The sequence below is a fragment of the Gymnogyps californianus genome, chromosome Z (assembly GCF_018139145.2).
Source record: "Gymnogyps californianus isolate 813 chromosome Z, ASM1813914v2, whole genome shotgun sequence".
Classification (NCBI taxonomy): Eukaryota; Metazoa; Chordata; class Aves; order Accipitriformes; family Cathartidae; genus Gymnogyps; species Gymnogyps californianus.
This window is the reverse complement of record NC_059500.1, coordinates 20,619,365-20,647,022: the sequence shown is the minus strand read 5'-3', so window position 1 is coordinate 20,647,022 and position 27,658 is coordinate 20,619,365. Positions and strand designations below refer to the sequence as shown.

At 37.6% G+C, this 27,658-nt stretch overlaps 1 protein-coding gene across 1 annotated transcript in view; it reads left to right on the top strand.

Annotated features, from left to right (window-relative positions):
• Positions 1–27,658, top strand: part of ZNF608 (zinc finger protein 608) — an 82,676-nt gene that overhangs the window by 18,142 nt on the left and 36,876 nt on the right. Inside the window, exon 3 of the mRNA XM_050913587.1 lies at positions 18,049–18,304. Coding sequence (XP_050769544.1) covers positions 18,049–18,304 — 256 coding nt within the window. The remainder of the gene's footprint in view (positions 1–18,048; positions 18,305–27,658) is intronic.

Genomic DNA, 27,658 nt, shown 5'->3' with positions numbered 1-27,658 from the left:
GGATTACATCTGCAATGTGGAGGGAAAGTCAGTGATGTCTGGAATAGGTGAGGTGTGGCTGGTGATTAGTATCTGGGTTTGATACACTCGTTTCAATTTAGCTCAATTGCAGCTGTAACAAGATGTGTCACTCCAGCCTAAATGTACTGAGTTTATTTGGGCATTCAGACTGACATTTGCAATCTCCTGGTTAACCAGAGCAATTTATTTAAAAAAAAAAAAAAAAATCAGGAGAAATGAGCACTGAAAGTCTTTTTACTTTATTATATCACATTGCCTGCTTTCTTCATGAAAACCATCACTACTTTATGCGTAATTTGTTCTCATTTCCACAAGATGAGTGATTATTCTTACTTTTGCTTGCATTTATGTGGTACTAATTCCTTGCATTTTAATCTCACATTGTAGTGCCTTTTTCAGTTTTTCTCATCTCGTGCCGTATTCCACGTTAGTAGAAGTGAAATATAAGGAGAAAATTTCCTCAAGACTCGCCTGTTCATTTGGCAGATTGTATACGTAGTCAAATCTCTGGTTCCCTGGTGTCCTCTGTCAGTTTCCCCTTTTGTTTCTGTGGACTTATCAACTGGTTACCGAGGAGAGAAAAGTATTTGCCAATTAATAGGAAAATGTGTTGTGAAACCGCAAAAATGTATAGAAGTCTCCATGGTAAGCTGTGTATCTGGAACAACTCTGTCAGGGCTTTCCTTTTTAAAAAGCTTTCATTAACCTGAAGGGACAGTGCCTGTAGAAACCTGATTGCTGAAATCCTTGTCTCCTTTGCCATCGTGTCTTGGAAGTCTCCATCTAGACTTCCTCTTTAGCAACATTTGAAACTTCTCATCTGGCTGTCTGGTGGCCAGGTGCTCTGGACGTAGCTAGGAAGAATATCACAGATAGCAAGAAGGACAGGGTTTTCAGGCATAATGGTAGAAGCCGGAACTGAGTCACTTCATATGAATGAAGATCACTTAGATAAGATAAAAATTCACCCTTCAGTTCTTCAGGGGAAGCTGTTGGGGGGGTGGGGGGAGGTTGAGCAACATCTCTCTTCTCATCACCAGGAGGGATGTTTGGGGGTTTTTTTGCCTCTGCTTCCACACTTGCCACCAGACTCTGGAAAACCCATATTTTGGAGCTGGTGCAAGACAGGAACAGCCTTGTCTTTATGGCACTCTTGAGTCCTAAACAGTCTCTTGGGGATCTTTTCATTGGTCAGTTGATTGCCCTGTGTACCCTGTGAAATAGTTAATGGTAACCTATGGAAATAGGTAACCATACGATTCCTTGTGCAAGTGATGTAATTTGATAGATTCTGTGCTTATGTGCAAATCTATGCTGTTTAGGGAGCTAGGTAGTGATGTGACTGTAGAAATGGCATGCAGTTGTTCTGCATTTAATGCACATTAGCTAGCTTTCTATAAGCTATCCCATGATGAGGAAATAAGAAAGCACCTCTTTGGAAAGGAAGAGGAAGCAAGGGAGTGTAAGCCCCCAGCGAGGAAAGGACAGTCTCTTCACTGAGTCTGTGTTGCCCACTTGAGGTTGTGACACAGAGTGACTCATGAATCTTGGCTTCGTTGTCCCTCTGTGGCCCTAGCCAGTTATTCCAAGTGCTGTGTTTAATGCTGAAATGTAACTTCTCAGTAACCAATATAAATCAATGATCATTTTGTATGAACTCATTCCTACTAGATGTGTTTTCACAGTGCAGAGGAGCCTACGGCAGTAACTAATTACCAAAGTGTTAGTTTTTCTTCAGTATGCCAGCATTTTCATACAGATGCTTATGCTTGTAATAACTTGGATTTCAAGCTACTTTCATCTCAGCAAGAGAAGCCTAAGAAGCAAAAGAGATATATATTGGCTGTTACAGTACTGAGGGCTGAAAGCAAAACACCATCTTTCCTGGTTACAGTTAACCTCTCATTGAACTCTTGACAGCTTAAACTGGCACCAGCCCCATTTCTCTCTTCTGGCGCTTCCTCTTCCAAATTTGTACATAGAGATATCGTGGGAGTTATCATGATGATGACAGATGCCATTTACCGGGCAGTGGAGGGCTAGCTTGAATGACCTGGCCTGAGAAATGTGCTTTAGGTAGTTGTAGAAAGAGACAAAGATATTTAATGTATGAGGCAAACAAGCACAGTAATGACAAATGACTCTCCAGACTGTTTTACTTTGTCTAACCTAATTAAAGATCCAAAGAGTTATATTAATAAGCCACAGATATGTACTGTGCAGAGACCTGTAGTTGCTTCCATATAACTGAGCTTGAAGAAGTGTGCATAATTGGAGAAAATATTTTGGTGTGATGGGTGTGGCTGTAAATCTTGTGCATCTAGAAAGTGGAGGCTATCTTTGGTTTGCCCACAAAATCTGTGACTAATTTAGTGGATATTAACGTTGCCTTTGATTATCAAACAGTTTCAAAGTACGGTGGAATAATGTTTGTTCCCAAGCTGTTGACTTTCTGAAAAGTCACTGTATATCCGTTCATTAATGATGTTTATAGGATCAGCATGTTGTTCAATAAGCAAATTCCTCACGTTAATTAAAATGTAAGCATCATAATCTTAAAATACAGTCATCTGACCTTTTAAAAGAATGGCTTGTGTGCTACTCCGTGCCACTGTTACAACGAATTAGAAATCAAAATCTAATAATGAGTACGTTTTCTCTCTAATGAAACTAAATGTGGAGATCTCTTCCCCGTGTATCGCTGCTGTTACAATCAAAAGTGTTGTCAGTATTAAAATTTGAATACCTCCTTCTCCTCAGTCATCACCGCTGAATAAACTTGTTTTTGATTGTAACTTTACAGATTAGCAGTTCCTTACTGCCCATATTGCTCTCCAAAGCACAAGGGTAGCCTAAAATGGCTGCAGATTATGATGTATGGCTGCTCTTGTGAAGCTGCAGCTGTGAATCTCAAAGAGGATGTAACCATGCAGAATCGCTCTTTTAGATGGTCATTAGCGCTGCATAAGTACAAGCCTCTTTTTCAGATAGCATTTATTCTTCACGGTTCTTCTGCTAGTATGTGATGGCAATGTCATTTGCCAAGCATTGAATAACAATGAATGTTTTATTGAAGTACAGTATTCTGAACTAGTGCTTTTTTAAGCTGTTTAAGTGCTTAATTTTCGTTTGACTGCTCCTTTTCATGCAAATGTGAGTGTAGCAGAAAAAGCCAGTGCATCCTCCTCCCCTGTGCTTGTGTGATGTATCGGGCTAAACTGAAGGCTTGTGTGTGGGAGAAGGAAACATAGCTCAATTTGTCAGAGTTATCCACTGGCATCCCATCCTACTCCAGTTTTAGTCGTCTTTCTTCATTTGGCTTAGAACAAACACGTGCAAAAAAAGCAGAAGGCTTTCTGTGTGATGCTAAGGAAAAAGCGAGCCAAGAAACAGTCTCTTCCTTGCCCCCAAACAGATGGAAGACCAAATTCCAGATTCCTTTTACGTGAATGAAAAGAGGAATTGGGTCTAAATATTTCAGTGCATGGTTATTTCATTCTTCTTCCAAGGATCTCAAAGCACTTGGAGGCACTACGAGTTCATTTCTGAAGGGCAGATTTTTAATGTGGTTAACACCTACAACTATGGTAAGATTTTTGAACAGTCCAGGACCTACTTTTGCCATTATGAGAATCTGAGGGAAACCCATGCACCCAGTGTGCTTTGTTCTTTTGAACATCTGGCCTCTTGTTTTGATTTGTGAGCTATTTTGAAAATCTGGCATCAGTTCTGGGTTTTAAGTTCTAATTAAATATAGTACACAGTCTGGCCATAAGCTTCACAATACCCAGAGGGAAGGAAGGGGGGTGGAGAAAAAGCTATCCCTATTTTATAGTCAATGAAATTGAGATGGCGAGATCATAGTGTTATTGAAAATTGCCAACATATTTCCATACTGAATAGCTCCATCAAAAGTGGCTTTTAGAGCCTAAATTCAGACCAAAAGAAATGCGTCTGATCTCAACATTCCTAGGTTTTAGAACCACAAAGCAAATTGTTTGCATTACAGCATGGAAATTAGCTGTACTATGCCATAAGCACTGACTGCATCCATTCCTACATTATCATCAGACTCCTTAACATGAGTTGGGAATGTGAAATAATATTCACTTGTTTAGGGGCAGAACAACAGATACTGTGTTCTTTCTATGAAGCGGTAAACAAATACTCCTCAAAATTCAAGTGGTGTGACACTAATTTTTATAAAACGCATGGTGATTCCCTTTTAATTATAAACAGTATTGAAAGCAAGGGGTCATTCTTCAGCAGATACTCAAGCTAATCCAGTCTAGGGTAGCTTAAATACCTATTTCTTTGCTGTGTAAGCATGAAGAATTTTCTGTATCATGCCTATCGAGATCAAAGAAGCTTGTGTTTATCTGATTCTTTTTGCCGTTTTTTCTCTATAGGAAAGCTAGTTTGCAGTGCAAGAATGTGTATGAAGTTCTTTGCTTATATTCAAAGATCCACCAACTCTGTATCTCGGATGTCTGTGTATGCTTTTTCCAATGTTTGTGTGTGTGTGTGTGTGTGCGCCTTTTCTTCTTTCTCTATCCTCAACACACAAGCAGTGCATCTTCAGGTATCTTTGATCCAGTCTTTTCTGCTTGGCCATTAGTCATATTGATTCTCCAGTGATAAAGGAAGCTTTGTTCTCAATGCAGTTTTAACAGTACAGTATCAGAGCCTGTCACATAAACATTGTTGACATCAAAGAGACTTTGCAAACCCATGTAATTTTGCAAAAATACAAACTGAGTTGTATTTCACCTTTTGTATTTCAGATACGAAATGGAAAACTGACTAGGTTGGTTTTAGTGTCCAAAAGGAGTGAAATTCTAGAAGCAAATAAAAACAATCACAGGAAAATTTAACTTCTTCCTTTTTCAGTTACCTAAAATGCTAGTAATAATAAAAGCAAGGTAGCTTCATTTTTAATCTGTCAGTATCCCTTTAATGTAATTTAGCATTGATACCATTTTCTACATTTTCAGATGGAGTAGCTCCCTCCATATTGACAAACAAGTATGTCGTTAATTTCAGTATCTGAGAGTAGTGTTTTGAACTACTTTGTTTGCGAGTAGGCTTTGAACTAAAATACTGTGTACATATTGAGAACTGTTGTCAACCAGTGCACTTTTTATGTTTTATTGTAGTACAGTATTTGCTTTCACCCATTTAAGAGTCAGTCCAATAAGAAGGAAAGGTAGCAGAGGTGTAATAAACACTGTTTTGATTTTTACAGCACAGTACATTATAGAACTATAAAATTGTGTGATTAGCTAAGTCATTAACACCATCTTAAAGCAAATAAGTGTTTAGAGCCTGACACACTTAGTGCTGAAAATCTTTCTAATAGTGAATTTACAAAGTAACTGGTGTTGCTTGGAATAAAGATTCTGCTGCTGTGCGTCATCAGGAGCTCTGTATTAGGGCTATCATCCAACTATTATATTCTAATGCATTCCCTGTTTTACAGCACTTGTATCTATATCATTTTGACACTTCCTTGAGAGGTGTGCCATGTAGAACCTGCAGAGCATTTGTACAGGATTGCCACTAAAAATAAGTTAATTGATTTAAGTCTTGCCCTCCACTTTATGAAAGGGTTTCTTTTCATTTGCTGTTTTATCCTGCATTTATTGCTAGTGAGTTAGGAGGCATAGTAAGAGCCAATCTAAGAGTCAGAGTCAGTTAAAGTCTCCACTTTTCTAATAGGATCCCATTGATCCAGGTGCTATGTTAGTTATCTATGCTTTTAAATCAAAATTTTCAATTATGATGTAAGAGATCTCTAATTGCCTGGTATGAGACATTTCAGAAGTCCCAGATTTTTGTACACAGACTGCTCAGTGCTTTCTGAAAATGATGTCTTTAAGTTGGAAGTTTAGAAAATCTTGACCCTGTTTTGAATACAGCCTAAAAATAAACAGTCTCTCTTTTTAATTTGCTAGATACTGGGAGGCCACTCAGGTCAAACTTAACTCATGTCACTTGGCGCATTAAGTCCAACATTTGGTATTAGTTTGTATTAGTTCATTCAAATTTGAAAACAATGTTAGAGAACGTTTGGAACACAAATTTCCTGTCCCAGCCAGCTGAACAAAAACATGGCCTCTTAATAAATTTAACTTCTTTCAATCCAAAATTTTTTTTTTTTTTTTTGCCATTATCAGCTGCACAATGGTTGAATCACTTTCTTGTTTTATGATGTGCTTATGAAGTTACTGCTTTGGAATACATCTGCCTGATAAATGTTTTCCCAGGTTAGCTTTTAAGCAATTGAATCACAAAATCACTAGTCCTCATAGAATGACAGAAAGAGAGAACACACTGAAATTAAAAACTTGAGATGTTTTAGGGTGGCTCTCATAGCATGGTGTTCTTTTTGGACATGTAGGAGAAACACATCCTTTTTGGATATATATCAGAGAGAATCTTTTATTTGAAAACAGTGGATATATTCCCAAAACATGTCTAGGATAAGATAAAAAGTATTTCTAAAATTGTGTCAGCTGTTAAGCTGCAAGTGATAGATCTTTAAGGACCTGGTGTGTTCCAGGCATTGCTTTCACTATGGGAAAATAAAGCGAAAACCTAAGTGAGCAAAGGACTCACACACAGTATTAAGCTATCAAGCATCAGTGGGAGTTTAAGATGTTGCGTGTCTCTGCCAGCAGTTGCCGTCTCTGTGGCTGTGCTGGCAGAATGATTGTGTGAGAGTCGTCTGTCCCTTTTGGTGCAAAGTGTACACTTAGCCTGTGGTTCTGCCTCTGCAGAAACTGATTTCAAACTGAGCTGTCACTGTCACACTTTCCCGTGGACCCTGGATAACTAACTGGCATGTCAAGATGAATCCCAAAAGTGTGAGACAAGTTGTGGGATTTTTTTTTTTTTTTTTTTTTGGCCACGAGTTGTCCATGTGTTCAGCTGTAGGAACACAAGGACTGATAGAAGTCCTTAGCTAAAATTGCCATTACAGGTGTTCCTGAAGCAGTAAAGCTGTGGAAGCTGACATTGCCATGGTTACCTGAGCGAACAATCTGGGATTGACATCTCTTTACTCCAGCTGTTTACTGAAGGGGCAGTTCTACAATATGAATCTGTTGCTTGAAACACTTCCTGCCTGTGTGTCCTTCCATGTGTGATTATGACCCTCTTAGCTGTGTCAATCTGACTAACAATATGCCATCCTCCAGTAGAATATGTATGTGTAATATTCCAGGTAAAAACAAGTGAAGGGAACGAGTGTCTGGAAGACCGCAGCAAAGTGGGAACTTACAGAACTGGCTCATCTGACAAAGAATATGTATTCTGGAGCTGTGCCTAAAGGTCTAATTTTCACATTACTGGCTCTGGGGCAGCAGAGACAGTCTAAAAGGTTCCTGCTTCTTGCCCCCTCTTTGCTTAGAGGTTAATTGCTGGCAGTACCAGAGATAGCTTATATAAAGCTAGCTCTGCAAAGACCCTTGAGTAGAGTCCAGACAGGATAATTGATGACTGGACAGTGATTGGACCAAGCTTAAAGACTATTCAGTTAATATTGCTGCATTTAAAATGCCAGCAACAGGTTGGTTGAGGTCCATCTCAATAGACATGTTTACATTTGTACAGAGGAATAACTGCTCCCTTTGGAGGTATGTTCTTGTCTTGTTTCCATTCATTTATATGTAAGAAGAGTAAATCTCTAGTCAGCCACCCTGCATAGAAGTCAGTAAGAAAGGCACAATTGTGGGATTTTTTTCCACACATTTGAAGACCGAAATGAACCTGAAGATGAGTAGGTAGTATTTCTACTTTAGTTTTTCTAAGTCATTAGTGAGACAGAGTAAATGGATGCCTTGAAAGCTGGCTAATTTGTTTATAATAGTAAACAGCTCTGGTTTTGAGGTAGAGAAGAGCCATCAAACACTTCTGTGTGTGGATGTTAATTTCCAAATATCTGAATAATGATTGAGGTTGTATGATTTATACATTCAGGAAAGGAGCGCATAGAAGTTGTCGCCTTTATCCACCAAATAGAGCTTTTGCAGCCTCTCACAACTTCTCATATGTTAATGAATAATATTTTCTGAGAAATTGGCAGCTTTGTGCTTTGTAGCTGATGCCAGCTTTTTTCATGGACCAGTTCAAGGCAGAGCAAAGGGAAAAATGCCTTGTTTTAGTCCGTGAATTACTCTGACAAGCTTTCACATTGCCCCTCCTCTTATTAATATTCTTTTTGATGTGAGCTTGTAAAACAGAGGATTGGCTGTTAATCTCTGGGATCTCAAGGGCTTTTGGCAGTGGCCCATAATTGATGTGTTCACATGGCTGTTGTCTGACTACTAATGATTAGACTGCAGTGTTATCTCACAGCTAAATCAGTGTTGCTTATAAATCACACTTGATAAACTGCAGTTTCATTCCTTCAAAGGATCTGTACATGTCTATATAGTTTGATAGAACTGCCAGAGTCATTTCATGATTTCATGACAGTGTAGATTAGGTTTATTTTTTCAGTTGAGCAAAAAATTTGAATTTCTACCAAGCATACAAAAATGTTTCCTTTGTTTGTTTGTCTTTCCAATAAGCTTATCATGCAGTAGATAGAATAGAAAGGGTATGTACAATTAGGGCAGAGCAGAGAATAGAAGGTGCAAGTAACTGCAGAATATAACACATGAAAAGTGGAATACTTGGACTACTGATTTCTTTTGCTTTATTGGAACAGAAAGGGAGCTTCATTTGCAGCAGATGTTGATCACACTGTTACGCTATAAAAATAGTCTATGAGACAGTGTAAGAAAGGAGGAAGTTAAAGGTTAGATTGACATACTGAAACACAAGGTGTTTCAACAATGGTGTCTGGGATTTTCTGGGTGAAATGGGGTCCTTTGCATGCCTCCATTCTTTCTCAGCAAGACAGGAATGATAAGCCCGTACTGAAACTCTGCAAATGTAAACTTTTGTCTGTGTTTGGGTGCTTAGACAGCATGCTAATGAGGATCCCAAGGTACCATAGCAAATTCAATAGGGAAAAATGTCTTTGAGGTAGGGCCATGAGAACAGAGGTCTCAAGGTGACCTTCTTCTAAGCCACAGAAGGGACAAGATCTGGCTGTCTGTTCAGTCGCCTGTAATCAGATGATTTGGTGCTGATAGTGTAGATGCTCTCATGAGAGAGAATTAAGAGAACACTAAACCTGCGTTTCTCCTCTCTGCCAAAACTGAATGGCCCCAAAGCTGAGGCAAGTAGGTAAGTAAATTTTGAAAGGTCTTCCCTGCTGACTCCAGTTCTTGTATTTGCCTTCATACTGTAAGCTTAAACCTTCAGTCTCATTGTTAAGGATTACTGGACACTTTGCATCAGTACCATGTTCAGTTTGGAAAGAGAAAAAAACCAACCCCAAAACAATTTGGAGGGAATAGGTATTAGCAGTTTCCTCCTCACCAGGATTATTTTCCTCTTTAAAATCTTCACTGTAGATGCATTATTTCAGAATTTTTTTAGAGTTCTTGAAAAATTATTTGAAATGCTAATTACTTTCCTCCCTGGTAAAACAACACTACAGTCCAAATTCTGCCCATAGTTATGCTTCAGTGGAACTACTCTGGATTTACACCAGAGGAAAGATGTACACCAGTTGAGAGAAAAAAACGACTTATAATAAATTGGCTTTCCCTATGATACTGTAAATACCTCAAACTGCATTTGAGAATAAAGATTTTATTTTTCTTATTAACTATATTCAACAGCAGGTGGTTGCGGGGATAGCTAAATAATAATGCTTCAGCTCTTTTTTAAGTTGAACTATCACAGTGAAAAGGAAAGCTGAAAGGTCAATTTAGAAGTGTTTCCTTTAGTGACTTGCTAAATAATCATGAAAGTGTATGTCCCATTCTTAAAAATAATAATACTGTCTTGTTCTTTAAATAAAATTAGGACATGGTATCATACACTTGTTTGTAGCTAATACCATGAAGTTGGTCTAAGAAAGAGAAAAACTAACTGATACAGGATCCTACACCCTATTGAAAAGCCCAAGTGGGAGACCTAGGGCAATAATACAGGAATGTATTAACCAAAGATCTACCTGTCTTGCCTAAGAAGCCTAAGGGCTAGCTATATTAAAAATTTTGGGGTCTGTAGATACTAATAAATATAGGACCATGAAGTCAAATGATGAATTTTCAGAACATGCTAAGAAACGTCATCCATAGGAATCTAGTTAGGCAACTAAAAAATTTTTGTATACATAGACCATCAAGGAAGCTCAGTTCTGTTTCTGAGGATTATAGGGGTTCTTTGACAAGCTTTTGGAAGAGAACTTAATAGTTTAGTTGATTTTTCTCAACAAAAATTTATTGAGTTGAGGAAGCAACAGCCTGAATCATAATGAATGCAACTTTGCACTTGCCAAGTAGAGTAGTCGGCAAATGGGTAAAAGGCCACAAAAACCTAATGATAGGCCATAGACATGCAGAAAGTCGAAGAGGTGCAAAGAAGCCATTTCTCTTCTGAGTCTTGTTTGCCACTGGATTATACATTGTGGATTCCTGGAAAAACTCACAAAATTATATTGATTCTTTATGTCCCTGCACTTCAGAATGGCTGAAAAGGCAGCTATTCCACCAGACTGCAGTCACATCATTGACTAACTAAAACCATCTTTTGGTAATGGAGAACTTCTGTTGTGGGGTCATAGGGTTGTGGCATGATTTGCTTGGACACTGAGAATGAAAACTTGAAATGTAACAGTTAAATGCATTCAGTTATGGTGCAATTAAATTATCCATTATTTTCCTATATATAATTAATTGTGGGAAAATTTTCCTTGGTCAGTTGATGTCTTGATATGTCATAGAGCAAGCGTAGCTTCATTCCTGAGTCAAAGTCTCACATCTGTTAGAAATAAACATTGGCAACTTCAGGGTACCATTTATTAATAATGCTGTGAGATTTCCATAAACAAATACCTTATCTTTTTTCAGGCTCAGAACCCTGAAAGGTTGAGTGTAGCAGAAACTGGGGAAGAAAAAGAGATGATTGTCATCTTTAAAATGAAAAACTTTTTTCTTTAAAATGAAAAGCTTCTAAAGGGTCACAGAACTTGATAAAGCAGTACCTAACCCTTACCAGCAAATGGCCGTGCCTCGATTTTTACTATATTCAGTCACATGACACCATCTGATACTGGAGATCATCTTATGCACATTCTGTCTAAACCCAAGTGGTTCAGAGAAATTCCTTTCTTGACTGTTCAGAAAAATTCATTTCTTGACTGTGGAATACAGTGTATCTGTCTAGACAGGATAGGTATCTTGAGCGAATTTCAGTGAATTTCAGTGCTTGTTTATTCTGTATTAAAGCTTAGCAAAGCACCCAGGCTGACTGAAGAAAAGTTTGGAAGTGCAGACTGAAGAGCTGATCAGGAGAAATCAAGTTTAAATGGAGGAAGGTGTTCTAGAGACCTATGGACAAAATTATCTCAATGAACACAATTTTCTTGGGCTGAAAGAGGAGAAATGTCTTTACTAGAAATTTGCAGGTGGTGATCTGGGCATCTTCCCAGGACTCTGCCAAACGTTAGAGTTGACATACAGTTTTTCACAGATGCAGCCTTTGGCAGAAGGATATCGCTGGCAGCTGTCAAATGCTAATCTTTCCCACAGTAAAACGGGTGAATGGCTTTGGGAAATCCCAAGCGTCTGAGCTAGAATAGAAGATATAAGAGAGGACAAGGAATTTTCTTTGCCTGTTGTTTAGCACCATTGTTTCTTCATTAGACCCTACTCCAAGCTTTGAGTTTTCATCATGGTCTTCATTGTATATTAATGCTGTGCTAAAAAAATATTAACATTATCATGTTTGTGGAGGTGCTGTAGATACAGTCACGTAATGTCTGAGGAGGTCTGGAGGTCTGTATGTAGAAAGAACATGTAACTGTCAAAAGATTGTGAGTTTGCAGAAAAGTGTGTGCTGGTTCAGCAGCTGATGGGAGTAGTACAGAAGATCTTGAATACAAGGGGGAATATTTTCCTTTTTCCTTGTAGTAAAAGATTAGTAGCATAGTAAGAGTTTTAAGTGGATTTTTTTGTTTAATAACAAATATTCAGAATATTGAAATTATTCTTGATGCGAGTGATTTGCTGATTTACTGGGAAAAAAGGTGTCAGTTTCTGTTAGTGTGTCTTCTTGCTTGCTTTTTTTCCCCCCTTTCTCTCCAACTACTCAGTCGATTGAAATGGAGAATTTCATTTTAAGAGTAGGAAATACTTGGAATCTCCAAGTAGATGCTACTTACGTTACTCAGTTCAACATAATTACATGTCAGGTTTCTCATCCATACTATAATATTTGTAAAGCATAAGTGTATTTTTTTGATTATTCTCAAACATAGGTTTTTAAGTCTAAAATTTGGATGAAATTTAGGCAGTCTGAATCTCCTTCATCCTTCTTTTATATTCAAGCTCTTGTGATTCTCAACTAAGTTGACCAAAATAAGTAACTTCCTTAATACCTCCAACTGTCTTGTATTTTGAATGTCAGGCTTGTAATAGATATGTATGTCCTGTGACCAAAATTCTTTTCTACATCCGTGTCTCGTAGTATTTCTTTCCTGTTTTCAAAGTATGTCCTTCATGGCGCTGACCTTTTCTTCCAACAATTTCATGTAGAACGTTTGTTTGCCAAAAATGCTTTTATTAGATAATAAGCATGGGTTTTAATGAATAAAATATCTTTAGGTAATGACCAGTATTTCAAGGTATAATTAAATCCTTCTCTTCTCAAAATTAATACTAGTTTATTTAAGAAAGCAAAGCATCAGTTCTGTTAAGTATGGTGTGAGAACACTTCTGAGCAGCCTCTTATGTGAATTTAGATGCAAGAAATACTGAATTGAGATTAAATTGAGATTTTTCAGATTAAATAGAGATACTTCATAGGGGCAATTTCTGTTACATGGTAGAATATGAAGGAATAACTTCAGTTTTTAGATGTGTAAATTCTTTATGGGGCAAGGTTTGTAGCAAGAAGAGATGTAAAGGTCAATGAGATGTCTAGAAATGCAGACACACTCCTGAGCACACAAACATTTTTTCCATGTCACATTCTCCCACATTTGTTTTCTTCCAAAGTAGTTTCATTGATTTCATTAGAATTAGTTCTGATTTATGATGCTGTGAATGAGATTAGAATGGGGTCTTCTGGGGTCACTGTTGCTTTAGAAAATTAAGGTGGGGCAAACATACTTTATATAAAAACAAGGTAATCTCCCTTTCACCTTAGAGTCTAGAGAAATCAATTTGGAGAAAGCAAAACTTCCATATAGGGCTGAATTCCTTTATTTCCTGTTTTTCATTTCAGACATAGTGATTCTGTGAATTATTAATTCATAACTCTAAAGAATTTGTCAATGTCATTTTCAAGGTTGGAGGTTTCTTATTCCTTTCAGTCTTTATGTTGGTGGATTTTAAGGAAAGATATAGTTTTGCAAAGGGTCAGGCTTTGTGTTTTAGGTATATCCCATAAGAGGATTCGGATCTTCTTTGCACATTCTTTCTACTAGTGCAGACGTTCCCACTGGGAATCCTTACAGTAGATTTTTTTCTCAATTTAGAAAGCAGTGCTTTCTTGGAAGGGCTTATCCTGAGCCTTAAACCTGCTCCTCTGCCTTTCTCCAGGCTGTATATTGGTAGATGAATTAAATGGCTTTTGGCATGTACATTTCAAAATCACCTGGTGGGTCACACTGCAGTAGTGTATGACCCCATTTGGTCTTAGATTGGTAGGCTGTCATCACTGACATACATCTTCAAAGATATACCTTCATTTATGAGGTGGAACTAGACATACATTCATAGTTACACACATGATAGCACACTATGGTGGGTCACATCACGTGGCCTGGTTGCATGGTAGCTGTTTTCTAGTTTGCGTTTTGTGATTTATGACAGAAAGGTTTCACACTTATGATACACACCCTCTGAAAGTTTTCAAAGTTGAAATGAATGAAATACATAGATACAGAATACTTCCACTTGATAATATGATCAGAAAGTTATCTGTTTAAATCTCTGTGAAAAGTCATTTTATTTGGAACGCTACTGTAAATCCGCTTCTGTCAGATTAGTACCATGTCAAATAGGTTCATAGGTGTTCCTGGTATCTCACTCTTCTTATATTCAGCTGAGTTTTCCACAGGAGGACATGAGAGACTTTGTCCCATAAAGACTTAACATTCTCCCATTCCTGCAGGAATGGGAATATGATATAGCTGATTACAATAGTATGATGTTGGGCACTCTCTGATCTGGGAATTCCCCTCAAATTTGTGTACCTTCCTCTGTGAGCTCAGGGTTACCCACTGGAATCTCTCCTGGGTGTCAGGAAATTGTGTACAAAGGACACAAAATGTTAATTTCCAGACATAATTTTAGAAGCTTACACTCCATCAGGAAGATGAGTTTTGATGAGCAGAACTTAATTCCAGCATGTAAAGTGCCTGAGTAACTGAAGGAGAACCCTCCTTATTAGAAAGTCTTGCCTATTTCTAGTTAGGATGATATTTCTTCTCTCTTCCATACCCTCTTCCTCATACTGACTAATGTTATGCAGCCACCAAAAATTTTTTTTTTTTTTTTTTTTTTTTTTGGTCATGTTCAGATAGAGGAGCGCTCCATGGAGCACTGACTACATTGCTTGGCAGGCATTCTTCATTTTCTGTGAGCTTTCTACTACTAAGAGCCATAGCTCTCTGATAAAATCAAACACTTGGCAGTGGAAAGCTGCCATGAATAACACTGCAGCTTTGTAGCCTTTGTCACTAATCAGCTCTCAAAAGCTCTTGGAATTAGGTGAATGAAGAAAATATTGCTTGAATATTTCTGTCTTTTTTGCAGCCCTTTGATTATGTGTATAAAGAGAGCATCTATGTAAATAACCTTCTTCAGATTTAGATTTTCATTCTCATATTGGAATCTCTCGTGTGATAAACAGCAAGGCTACTGCTCAGTATGCGCCAACACCTGGGAATAATCATGCAAAAATAACAGTGAGAAACTGCAGAGCATCTGTTCTTGACATTAACTTTCCTCAGTTTGACAGACTGCCACCACCAGATGTTAGTCTTATGTGCCTTTTTTCCACTGGAGATGGCGGCCTTCCTGCCTCTCTCTTTGCCTCTAATAGCTTACATCAGTGCCCTTTGGAGAATTCATGAAAACAATTGTGTCACCACAATGATCACTGAGAACCACCACTTTGCTGTGCTGACGTTACGATTATCAAACAAGATGGGATAATTTTAAAACATGGAAAACTGGAGCAATATTTAAACTTAGCATTTTTTTTTCTTATGAGTAAGGTCATATTTGTGCAACGAACACGAACCTCAGGGACGGCAAATGTCTACTTAATTCTCAACCAAAGACTTAGAGTTTTAATTCACAGAGCAACAGCCCCTTTTACTGCAATAGCTACTCTTTGGCCTTGTCCTGTGTGAGTGTTTCTAGCAGAAAACATGAACATTTATTAGCAGGTCTAAATAAACCAGAACTGAGTACAAATATTTGTAACAAAGAACATCTTAGCGTACACTGTCAGATCCATGCTTTCTTTAGCTCCCCCTCACTGTTTATAATACTTGGAAAATGGAAGACACATCTGCCAATTTAGTCTACATTCATTTAAAACGTTGGCTAGTTTAGTATGATAATAGCAAACATTTTCTTTTTTCTCTGGCTTTGTGATGAGTATTTTTTATGGAAGAATGATGTTGCATGTGTAGTAAGAGGTTTTGCACAGCTTTACAAAACACCGTGTAAACAATCAAACAGGCCATTCATCAGCATTTCTTGGTTTTATAAAAGGATGTGGCTTAGCTTTTCTTAAGCACTAGGCTCCGTTTACCTGCCAGTTACTTATCCTTGTTCTTTTCTGGCTGGAAGCAAGATATGTTAAGAACTCCTCTAAATTATGCCTGGGGTACATATTGACCCCGTTTCATTGACAGAGCCCTGTTACACAACCTGTGCCAGGGAGCAGGGCTCTGTGCCATCCAACTGTTTGCTTCCACTTGGCATCAGCCAGCCAGAATCTGTATAGCGTAGAATCAGTGTCTCCCTGTACTAGGCATACACGGTTATGTTTTATGTTATGCTTACTATTAGATACTGCAAGTAACAGCTGCTGTTGTGGGTCAATTGATATTTGACTTGCCTGTGTGCATTCAAGTCTGCTCTGCAAAGCATTCTTGCCTGTGCTTTAACTCTGCAATTGCAATGTCATTAAGAGAAGAATAAAGATACCATTGCTTGACTGCATTGTTTTTATGCCACAGGAACTCTGCTTTACTCAGTAGAGTTTTGCTGGTATTAGCAGGTTTTTACTCCTAATGGATGCTTTTCGTTTTGCTATGAATTTTTTTTTTTACTTTGTTCTATCTCTAACCTGAAGATTATTTTAGTCTTAAATAAAAAAGACCCCTCCAAAATGAGGAAGAGTTTCGAGAAGAATGTGGTTATAGGTCCCTCCTCTCTCCTCCCTAGTTCTAGTATAATTGAGATCAGAATCCAGGCTAGTCATACAAATATCATACAAAACATTTTTATTAAATATTTAGCACAATTAAAAGTGTTGGCTCTCAGTTTGTATGTATGAATGATGCTTAAAGCAAAAGAATTGTTACAAAGGCCCATTGTAACAATTCTTACAATTTTTAAACAGTTCTTTTTAATTTTAGATTTCCATTTTATTTTCTCATTATGAAAAGTGGCCATGTGATGAAGTGAGCTAATCTGTGATACAAAGAATATATAATACAAGGATAATACTCTTTAGTCCTTTCTTCTATTTGTATCCCCATTTGCCAACTTGGCTTTAAAAGAAAGCAAAGTTAACTTTGATCTACGTTAAGATACATTTGAACGAAACCTAGATGACAATGTACAGTGAGTCCTTATGTCTTTTCTGTTTAGTCTTCTTACGGCATCCAAAATTAAAAACAGCGTAGACTTGAAGACGTTTGATCATCTACTTGAAAGCAGCTAGAAAGCAGCCATTTTGTGAAAAACATTGGACTGAAGAATGATTTTTTTGGTGTGATATCTATGATCCAGTGGGCCAAATAAACATGAATTTTAGATGGTTTAGCTATTTGAGTTGGCACATTCATATCCTCATTTGACTATCTTTTATGTGACAAAGGACCTTATGGCCACAGTAAAATACCGAGAACCCTCAGGCCAAATCTGTGTAGAGAAGATCTGCTACTGGGTATATTGGTAGTCATATGGGAAAGATAACTTCTTCAGTTCATATATAGATATTGTCTCTGTGTGAATTGTCTGTGTACAGACTGATTGCCTGGCAAGTTGTATTCTTCCAGATACGCATTTTGGAAACCCTGAGAAATTAGATGGTTTGAATAGATTTTTGTAAAAGTCCTCATCTGTTATTTCAAGTAGAAAGATGTATATGTTATCTGTAAGCTGTTAGGTGGGTGATCCTAATGTATTTTAAATTATTGGATGACAAGAGATTATATTTGATGTCATATGGATATTAGAATTGTTCCAAGTGCTAATTTCTCTATGATGCACATGAAAAAATGGCATTTATATGTCTTTGTACTGTCTTTATAAATGTTTTTCTTTAAATAGAAAATGAAGTTCCCAGTTTGCAAAATTACTTCCCATCCACAAATCAGTCTCTGTCAGCACGAAGAAAAAAGTGGCCTTAATCCTTGTTTTTAAAATTTATTATTATTTCGTACTAGCAGTCTATGCCAACAGGGAATAGTCTTGTAGAAACTTAGCAATTTGCCTTGTTTAGCATGATAGATATTTTTGTACTTAATTTTTCATGTGCAGCATTTGGGCTGATGTCAAAAAAATTAAACTCATAAGACTGAAATGACCCATGATACACCAAATCCCTGCATACACAAATGCAGTCTCAGCAAACTGGGCTTTTTTTTTTTTTTTATTTATCTTTTTTTAAATCTCACAGCACCATTATAGTAAGTTTGTCTGTTGTTTTCAGGTTGATCCCCTGTTTACAGTGCCTGCACCTCCACCTCCGATTTCCAGCAGTATCACACCTCAGATTCTGCCTTCCTACTTTTCCCCATCTTCATCCAATATTGCAGCACCAGTCGAGCAGCTTTTGGTACGGACTCGTTCAGTGGGTGTAAATACTTGCGAGGTTGGAGTAGTAACAGAACCCGAATGCCTTGGACCCTGTGAGCCTGGGACCAGCGTGAACTTGGAAGGAATTGTGTGGCATGAAACTGAAGAAGGTAAATTGTTTTTTCCATTAGGTTTGTCTGTGAGATATGTTAACGAGGAGGAGACTTTGCTGTATCTGCCTGGGTGCTAACTAAGGGCTTGCTAGTCTATTGGGACACCATTATGTACAATGGCAGCTGAGCTTAATAGCTCAGTTAGTTGAGTTTTTCTTTTAAAAACAAATGGCAGTTTTTTTATTATTTAAGCAACTGTAATTTCCAAATGACCTACCATGTAACCCCAGTTAAGAATGGAATTGTTTGCTATTGCTATATTGAGAAAAGCATATGAAGAAATAGCTAATATAATAGCATAAATGTGCTATTTAAATGTATGTCATGAGGGGGGTATATGTGATGGGAGTGGATACGTGAATAGTTTAGATGAAAACTTAGAAAGCTGAATATTTTGGAATTCAGACACTATGATCAAAAATGCTGCCATTACGTAACAATGGAAGCCCCAGAGACCCCGCAGAAATTCAATTTGATGTGATTATTGTTTGCATTTTGGTTATTTGAAACATGCTTTAAGAGGAAAGTAGTCTTGCTCGAAGAGAAATGTTCCATCTGGTGAAGAAGTGCTATCTAAACCAGAGTGATTTCTTTCATATCCTTTGAAGGCATTTGGCCAAGTAGGAGTGCTGGAGAGCTTTGGGAAATACTGAACGTTGATTTGCTATGATTTAGAACAAAGTAAGCAGGAAGAGGATTATGCTGTGATATGCAAATTTTTCCATTTTGGTTTTCAAAAGCTCATTATTAAAATACCAGCTTTCTCCTGTTAATGCTAAAAATACTGCAGGTGTACACTAAACTTCTGCAATTTTTGGTTTAATTATAGTGGATTTCTCCAGTTATAGCTGCTTGAGAGTCTTCCTGTGATTGGTCTTATGTTTGTTTTGAGGATTATTTAATTTTTAGTGATCTACCTCCCTCAACAGTGAAAACAGGATTATTTACAAAAGGATATAATGAAAGAATACAGCAGTGCATTGCTTCATGATAAATCCTAACATCCTTCAGACATACGCACAACAGCACTTGGTCCTTTGCAGTGATATATAAGACCTCGCCAAAGTGCTCTACACTGTCCTCTCAAAAATCAATAGAGAGAGTCAGATTTACTTGCTTTTATATGCTTTCATCCATCCATCTTTCTCTCTGTGTATGTCTACAGCAGATTCATAAGGTAGATTGATCCTTTTATATTGTTTTTAAAGCACAGTATAAATTCTGTTTTAAAATATCCCTGCAGAGATGACTGCCCTTAGCAGCTCCAATCTTCCTTGACTGGCCTGTATTAACCAGAGTTGGAATGTGTGGGCAGTAACTGTGTTGACATGAAAGAGCAGTAGCTGTTAATAGTGTTATTCTTGCTGAATAAACTAAACTTCTGACCCCCACTGAATTTAAGAAGCCTGCCTTGTTAAAGGTTTGGCACCAGAAATGAAGTATTAAAAAAAGTGCATTCTGGTCAGGATGACATTCCATTTACCAGTTTCTCAGCGCTCTACTGGTTTAAAAACTCTTGTTAGTTAATAGAAATTAACTCCCTTAACCTTTTCCCAGTTTGTCTAAAACAATTTTCTGAAACAACTCAGCGCAAAATGACGGCATGTTTGAGTGAAACGGTTTTGAATGTGCCTGTTTCCACAGCTTTACAAATACTGTTTGGCAACACTACACCTATGAGTGACTACAATAATAGATAAAATGGGATTCTAATATAACCTAGAAATATAGCTAGAATGTAGATTAAGAGAATGAAGATAATTGATATGATTTGATATTGTATGGTTTGTACTGTGCTCTTTGTGTTTTACTGTTTTAGACCCTGCTGACTGAAGAAAATAGCATAAATTTTACTCTGGTTTTCCCAGTGTTCACAATCAACACTATATTATGAAAAATGAGTTCCTAATGATAATTTTTGCATTTTAATTAAGTTTTGACGTTTGGGGCACACATATATGTATGTATTTAGCTGTTTTCAAATTTTCTGACATGTTCATGAAAGCAGCTATTTAGCAGCTTGCGTGAAGCCATTTCTGCCAAATTTTAGAAAACAGGGTGCAGATGGGCCTTCTATTTATCTTTAACAGAAGGAAGATTATCAGATACTCGTTTTCTCCAGTTATCATTTTGAGTTTAATTAGGCCAGAACATGACCTTTCCTAAATTGGTGTAAATCCAGAATACTCTAACTGACATCTTTGTAATTGGTGACATCTAAAACCATTTTGACATTCATAATGACCAACTGAAATACAAATTTCTTTTGTGATGCCCATATGTTTCTTTCATATTCACTCCCTTCACTGCTTTCCAAAACCTAATAAAAACACACATGCAAACTGACATCTATCTAGCTGTCTATATATCCGATAGCTTTTTAATGTAAAACAATTCTAAGAAGCTAAGGTATGAAAATTTCTGACCTTAGCTTGTGTTTTAAGATATTTGAATTATTTTGTATCTGATTTAGCCACTCTGTAAGACGAATTGTGAGGTGATTAGAGTAGGCTTGTAGGATGTCTGCATACTCTATGGCATAGGGGAACTATGAACCAAATGTGCTGCTGAGCAGTGTTCATATGCTGCAGCAACTAGCTGTGGGAATGTAAATACAGAAAGGATGTGGTGATCACAGTTATTATAATAAGAATAGTAGAGTGAGTGGAGAAAGATGAAATCAGATAGTTTATGTAGAACTCATTATTAAATGTAATATATGCTTTATAGAGGAGAAGGCGTATACTTGAGAATTCATGTTTTGAAGGCTTTCGGTATCTGAAATAACCAGTTTTCTTTTAGGAATGTTAAACAAGTTGTCACATTCTGTTGCATTTGTTCGTCAAGGTCAGAAAAAGGATGATGTTTAGTTTTATTAGTCATATTTTTAAGATAATCACTCCAAAGGGGGGGGGAAAGCAGCATTGGATTTCAGACAAAACTGGCAGATCAAAGACAGCATTGTTACTACAGCTCTTTTCATTTATTCCATGCTAATCTATTCAGTTGACTTGATCAGCAGATTTAATAAATCAGACTGTTTTTCCTAGAGTGTTTCAATCTTAAACTGTGTAAAGGGAAGATAGCATCTGAAGTCTGTCACATTTTATTACAGGGCTTTGTAACTAACCATAGCTAGTTACTCATATAATTGACTGGGACTGCTGGTTATCACGTGGGCATTTCTCAGTTGCGCTACTAAGTTGTGTAGTGTTTAATTTCTACATATGTATGCTGTAGGCATTTTCATCTCCACAATGACCTTGTTTGGATATGACTCGATAATGTGTCCAAAGTGGTGTTAATGGCTGTAGAAAAGAATATTGAAGGAACTAATTGAGGCTGCCCTGTAGTAGTGGAATGAGAAATGGTTGTGGGCAAGTCAGCCTGAAAGCTGGCAGCTGATGCGGATATTTGACACCAGAAACTACCATCCAGTAACAGTAAAAGTCCTTCACAAAAAGCATCTTGGTAGTGTTACTGGAGTGTATTTTTTGTTTGGTTGGTTCTTCTGATACTCTAGGAAACAGCTGCTAAAAGACTGTATTTCTATACTGAGAAATAAGGTTTATCTAGAATCAGGTACTTGCTAAATTGTGTAATTATCTTCTGGGAAAACAGTTTTGAAGAGAGCAGTAATTGTTTCTTACTGCCTGGAGGAAATAAAAATGACCCAGAAAAAAGGGAAACCACCAACCAACTTTCTAAATTGCTTAGAGCTTGCTTTTTTGTTTAGTTTCTCACATGCAGTTGCCTTGGGTCATGTCCTGATTTTGGTTCTGCATCTAGTAGTAGAGTCTGCCATTAGATGTGGGAAGCACTAGTTCTGATGATGTCTTGTTTGCTTGAAAACTGTGTAGGAAAACAGCCATCCGTCAACTTGCTGCCTTTGTGTGCAGAACAAGCTGTCTACATGAGGCGTTGGAGTTCTCGCATTGCTGCGCTGACATTCTTTCTCTTTGTGCAGTTTGGGTACAACTTGCTGTTGTTCAGTAACAAATAATGGGGAAATGAGCTGTATTTTTTAGTGTCCTCTTATCAGAGTTAGCTTGTTGATTTTTATAACTTGAGACTAGTTGTCAAATGTAAGAAAGAGGAATTGCTGGATCTTAGAAATCTGATGGGATCATCTCCACGGTATTCCAAATTTATCTGAGCATCAGTTCTGATACTATTTTGCAGAAATTTTCAGTAGAAAGGAGAACGCTTAGATGACAAAGAGGCATGCTGATACATGTTGTGTATGGGTTTCCCAGCCTGCCATGTTTGCAACTAATATGCATAGATGTTGTTTTGAAAACATATCTGTTGCACAGAGCTGACGTGGATTCCTCCCTGCATTAGTATGTGGTGTTAGTTTTGCAAAAACTATTTTAAAAGAACAGTCTGTTTTAAATATCTTTGGTTATATATGTGTTCGTGCATGTGTGTATAAGGAAGGGTGTGTATGTGTCTATAGGAATAGAATTAGAAGAATGAGAAGTGATTTGACTGCCTCTGATCCCCCTTAGCAATTTTTGTGGTTTAACAACCACATTTTCCTACTTTCACAAATACAAAAGCATGATGAAACAATGAAACTTGTAATGTTGAAAGCTGTGTCAAATATATAAGTAAATAATTGCAGAAATTAGAGATTTTTTAAAAGTCTGTTTTATCAAAGACTGTTACAATAATTCATAGAAATTCAGATAAACATGATTAAATCACACTGTTGTCTTGAGCTCAGACAAGGTTTATAGAGAAAGGCATTATCCTTTATTAAACCAAGTGATACAGTTGTAAAAAACAGGTAAGCTTTCAGACTGGGTGCATTTATATTCTGTCCTTTCTGTGTGATGTAGACCTTTGACTTGCTGGATACAGGAAGCAGTGGTTTGGTATTGTTACCCACCTTATTCAGTTCAGAATTGAAAGAGAGTGGGTATTTTTATAGGAGAGAAGCATAAAGATATCCATTGCTCAAAAATCAGGCTTTGTTATGTCCATGTTACACAGAAGCAGTTTGTGGAGAAGATAGTTTTTTTGGCTAGCTACATTAACAGAACACCTAAAATCAAGCTATTTTCTACTGTCATGTGAGTTATCTGCTGACCAGTATGAATGTCAGCCGGTATCAAAATGTCATCTGTTCAGAAAAAGCCTATACACGTTTATATTTTGAGATGTTATGTTTTATTTTTCCTCTTTCTACTGTCTGTGATATCAGACCCAGTAAATCAATGGATTGAAGGAAGCCTGAGATAGGTGATTCTTTATAGACCTCAACTGTCTCATTGTATTATCTAAGGCACTTCAAATCTGACACCTAGTACGTGTTACGTAGAGACTTAGAGCAAAAGAGAAATGGGTTGTATCTCACAATGGGAAGCCACAGGCTTGCATGAAAATGTTCGTGGTTTATGGATGCTCTACCTACTTTACAAAAGGAGTTCGGGAGATTGTACTTTGGGATGTACACAGACTATCTGAGAAGAGTTTTAAGAGTTTAACGTTACAGGACTCGGACTGTGAGAGAGATTTAGCTGTAGGTACGCTGAGGTTTGTTGGGTCTGAGGGGCTTTTTTGATCATCTCGACAGTTTGCCTGACCTTATCAGTGTATGTGCTTGTGTAGGGACATTGTCCTGTAACTGGCTTCTGCAGTGTTTCTTGCACATTTGTTTGAAATGTACTGTGCTGGCCAGTGTTAGAGGCAAGGAGTGGGCTAGATGGACTGCTTGGTCAAAGCCAGTATGGCAGTAATTTAATTTTGATATATTTTATTGCTATAACACAAAATGTTTGTTCTGAGAGAACCAAAAAGGGAACTGGTTTTGACTGAACCATAGAATCATTTAGGTTGGAAAAGACCTTTAAAATCATGGAGCCCAACCATAAACCTAACACTGCCAAGTCCACCACTAAACCATGTCCCTAACTGCTGCGTCTGCCCGTCTTTTAAATATCTCCAGGGATGGTGACTCAACCACTTCCCTGGGCAGCCTGTTCCAATGTTTGATAGCCCTTTCAGTGAAGAAATTTTTCCTAATATCCAATCTACACCTCCGCTGGTGCAACTTGAGCTGTTTCCTCTCGTCCTATTGCTTGTTACCTGGGAAAAGAGACCACCACCCGCCTCGTTCCAACTTCCTTTCAGGTAGTTGTAGAGAGCGATAAGGTCTCCTGTGAGCCTTCTTTTCTCTAGGCTAAACAAGCCCAGTTCCATCAACAGCTCCTCGTAAGACACTTCTTCACACACAACTTCAATTTCCCAATTAGACAACTACTTGTAGTCTATTTGATACTGTTTTCATCTAAAATAAATGAAGCAAACAGTAATTTTAGAGCCAAACCCCTGTGTATCCACAGAAGCCCCTTAAAATTATTTTAAACCATTGGGACTGGCTCTTGAGTTGATGTGGCTTTAATGAGTTGCCATGAATCAGCTGGGCTATGATAACCAAACCTTTGCATGCTCTTCGTTCACAGCAAACAGTAGATAAATCATGTCAGTATAAACCTTCTCAGTGAAGGAGAAATGCAAAATAGGTTGTGGATGTTCCCTGCTGGCAGAGCTATATGTCAGCTGGGAGGTATTTTGACCTCCTTGAGTTTAATTCTGATTCTTTTACAAAGCACTCCTTTTTCCAGAAATGTTCAATTAGTCATTCATTTAAACAGTAATTTAAGTTTAAAGCTGTTTGTCTAGGTGATGGAAAGCATCACAGATTAGTGAAGGTCTGTAACAGCAAAAAAAAAAAAAAAGAAAAAAATGAGGTGAAAACAGAACCACTGCTAATTTCCAGGCTTTCTTAATGCAGTGGAGAAGTCAAGCTAGTTCATCACCCCTTCCATTCCTTCCCACCACCATTGCTTCAGAAGATAGTTGAAGACTGCAGACCACCACTGGAAGAAAAGCACTTAGGAAATTTGTATAAAGATTCTGTTAAATGCTAAATTTGGTATTTAAATGTCAGTGTTCCTCCTTGAACATATACACACTGCATGGTCTAACTACTGCTAGTCCTACAACTTTGTTTAGAGAGGCTGTACATCTCTATTGCATGAAGGGATGCGTGATTTGTTTACTGCCTAGTGCTTGTCTTGTTGCTTCACTCTTACGGATACAGATGTCATGCTAAGCAGAGCATAGCCACAGTACAGTTGCAATAACTGACCAAAAATATCCAAAGTGTCTTCTTTAGCCAGGGTAGTAATGGCCAGCTTATCTAAAGGGACCTGGCAAATGCCACATTTTACAGCTCAGTGAGAAGACTGGGTGCAACTCTTTTGCTATAACCCAAAGCAGAGAATGAAAAAACTTAACAGATTCCAGACAGTGCTTACATAAAAAGCTGTATATTGCCAGACTGCTACAGAGGAAGACTCCCTGCGCTGCTTGTACATACATAGAAAATTATCCCTTTTACAAACAAGCATATGGGGGCAGGGAGGGTGCATAGAAAAAGGAAGGAGGATGATTGAGATTGGAAACATTTGCCTGGAGCTATTTGAATGTGAAAGTGAGCCTGCTTGAGCAGTGAGGTTATCAACACTGAAGGAGTTGCTTTAAGAAAAGCAACACTTTTGAGCATTTACTGCTCAAAAGCAAAATCTCAATAGCAGCAGATTGCTTAGAAGTGAGACCGTTCCAGTACAAAATACTTGCAACATGTGGTGTTTGGATTTGTAGATAGCAGGGGGGAGAAATGACTGCTAATGAAGAAAGTGTGTATCCGTGCAAGTGTTTTCTTACTAAATAAATACCACTGGAGTAAGGAATGAAAGCACAACTGAAATGGTATCTTTAACTGGTGTGGTTCAGGGATTAAACCACTTATTTAAAGATGTTCTCACAGTCACTCTAAGTTCGTACATAGTTTAACTAGTTAGAACAAGCTGTGGTCTTCCCGTTTTGTTACACTCCTAAGTATTGCTGGTCTTCTGCAGTGATGAATGAGAAGTTCTCTTGGTTGCTGGACTGTATGTTTTCACTAATACAGATTAATAGCAATTTAATAAAATAATCTTTTTTTTCTGTGTTTCAGGCTGCGTAGCGAAAAGCTGCTTTTGCCATTGGGACTAACTTGCCTGTATAAGATCAGTGGCTGACCTAACATCCAGCTTTTCATTTTTTAGAATCATTGGAAACTTATATTTTGTCACTCTGAGGGCATATTCATAATTCTTTCCAGTTATTACTGAGGTAGTAGTAACTAGCTACTAGTCTGGAACTCTTGGTGACAAGAGGCAATCCAAAAAGCAGAAGGAAAACCTCAATTCAAAAATTTTGAACAGTGAAGAGTTCTTTGGCCTTCAGGGTTACTAAAAGATTACAGCTTATATTTTTGTTCTAAAAGAGGGAGACAGGAAAGGTAGAGATTGAGGGTGAAGACAAAGAACATAAAAAAAGAAAAGCTCAAGGGAAATAGCTCTCTTGATTTAGACTGAAAAACTGGGTCTAGATTTATTAAAGCTAGTGTTGCAATGGAAACCACAATTGAGGTTCATCAATTTTATACCCCCAAATGCCATGAGATTTAGAGGAAAAAAACCCAAAAACATCTGGGATAAAAACCAAAAGGCCAGTATTAGAGCACTTTGCTTTAATTCGGGGGGGGGGGGGGGGGTTGTTGTTTTTTTTTTTAAGGAGTATCAACTAGAGCAGAAACACTTATATGTCCATCAAAATTAACACTGGTTTGTATTTACTACCTGAAAATTTAAATGTCAAAGGATTTTTAAGGGGATATAGCTATGGAAATAAAAGGCCATAGAATTAATTTTTAAGGGCAGAATTTACTACCCTTGTTAAAGATTTAATCAGAATGAAACAGAATAATTAAGAAAAGCCTTCATTTCCCCTACTTTTTTTGTTTGTTTGTTTTCATAGATGTCAGTTACTTGTTAAGCTTAGTTGGGAAGTTTACTAGAGCTTTGCTTGGGGTGATATTTTAGTGTATTTAAGTGATATTGTTTTGTTTGAATTTTGTTGTTGTTGTTTCTATATGACCGTTAACAGGCAGATCAGGCCATTTGTTTTTTTCCCTAGTGGCTTAGCCAATAGTATAAAGAGCTCCATTAATAAAATGGAACTGAAGTTAGTTGTCAGTAGATGGCAATTCTGTAGCCAGTCCCTAACACTGAGGACAAGTGTTGGTTTCAAGCGGGGGCAGTTCGAGATGAATCGTCAATTAATCTAGAGGCGGGTTTTTTTCCCCAGTCACTTAAAACTTCTGCATTTAAGTAGGTTGAAACAAGTAATTACGTTTTACTGCCTGTTTACTTTCCCCTACAGTGACTGAACCTGTACTTCTTAACCTTGCATTCATATAGAGCTGGCTTTTGTGGATCTTTTAAAGCCTGAGGC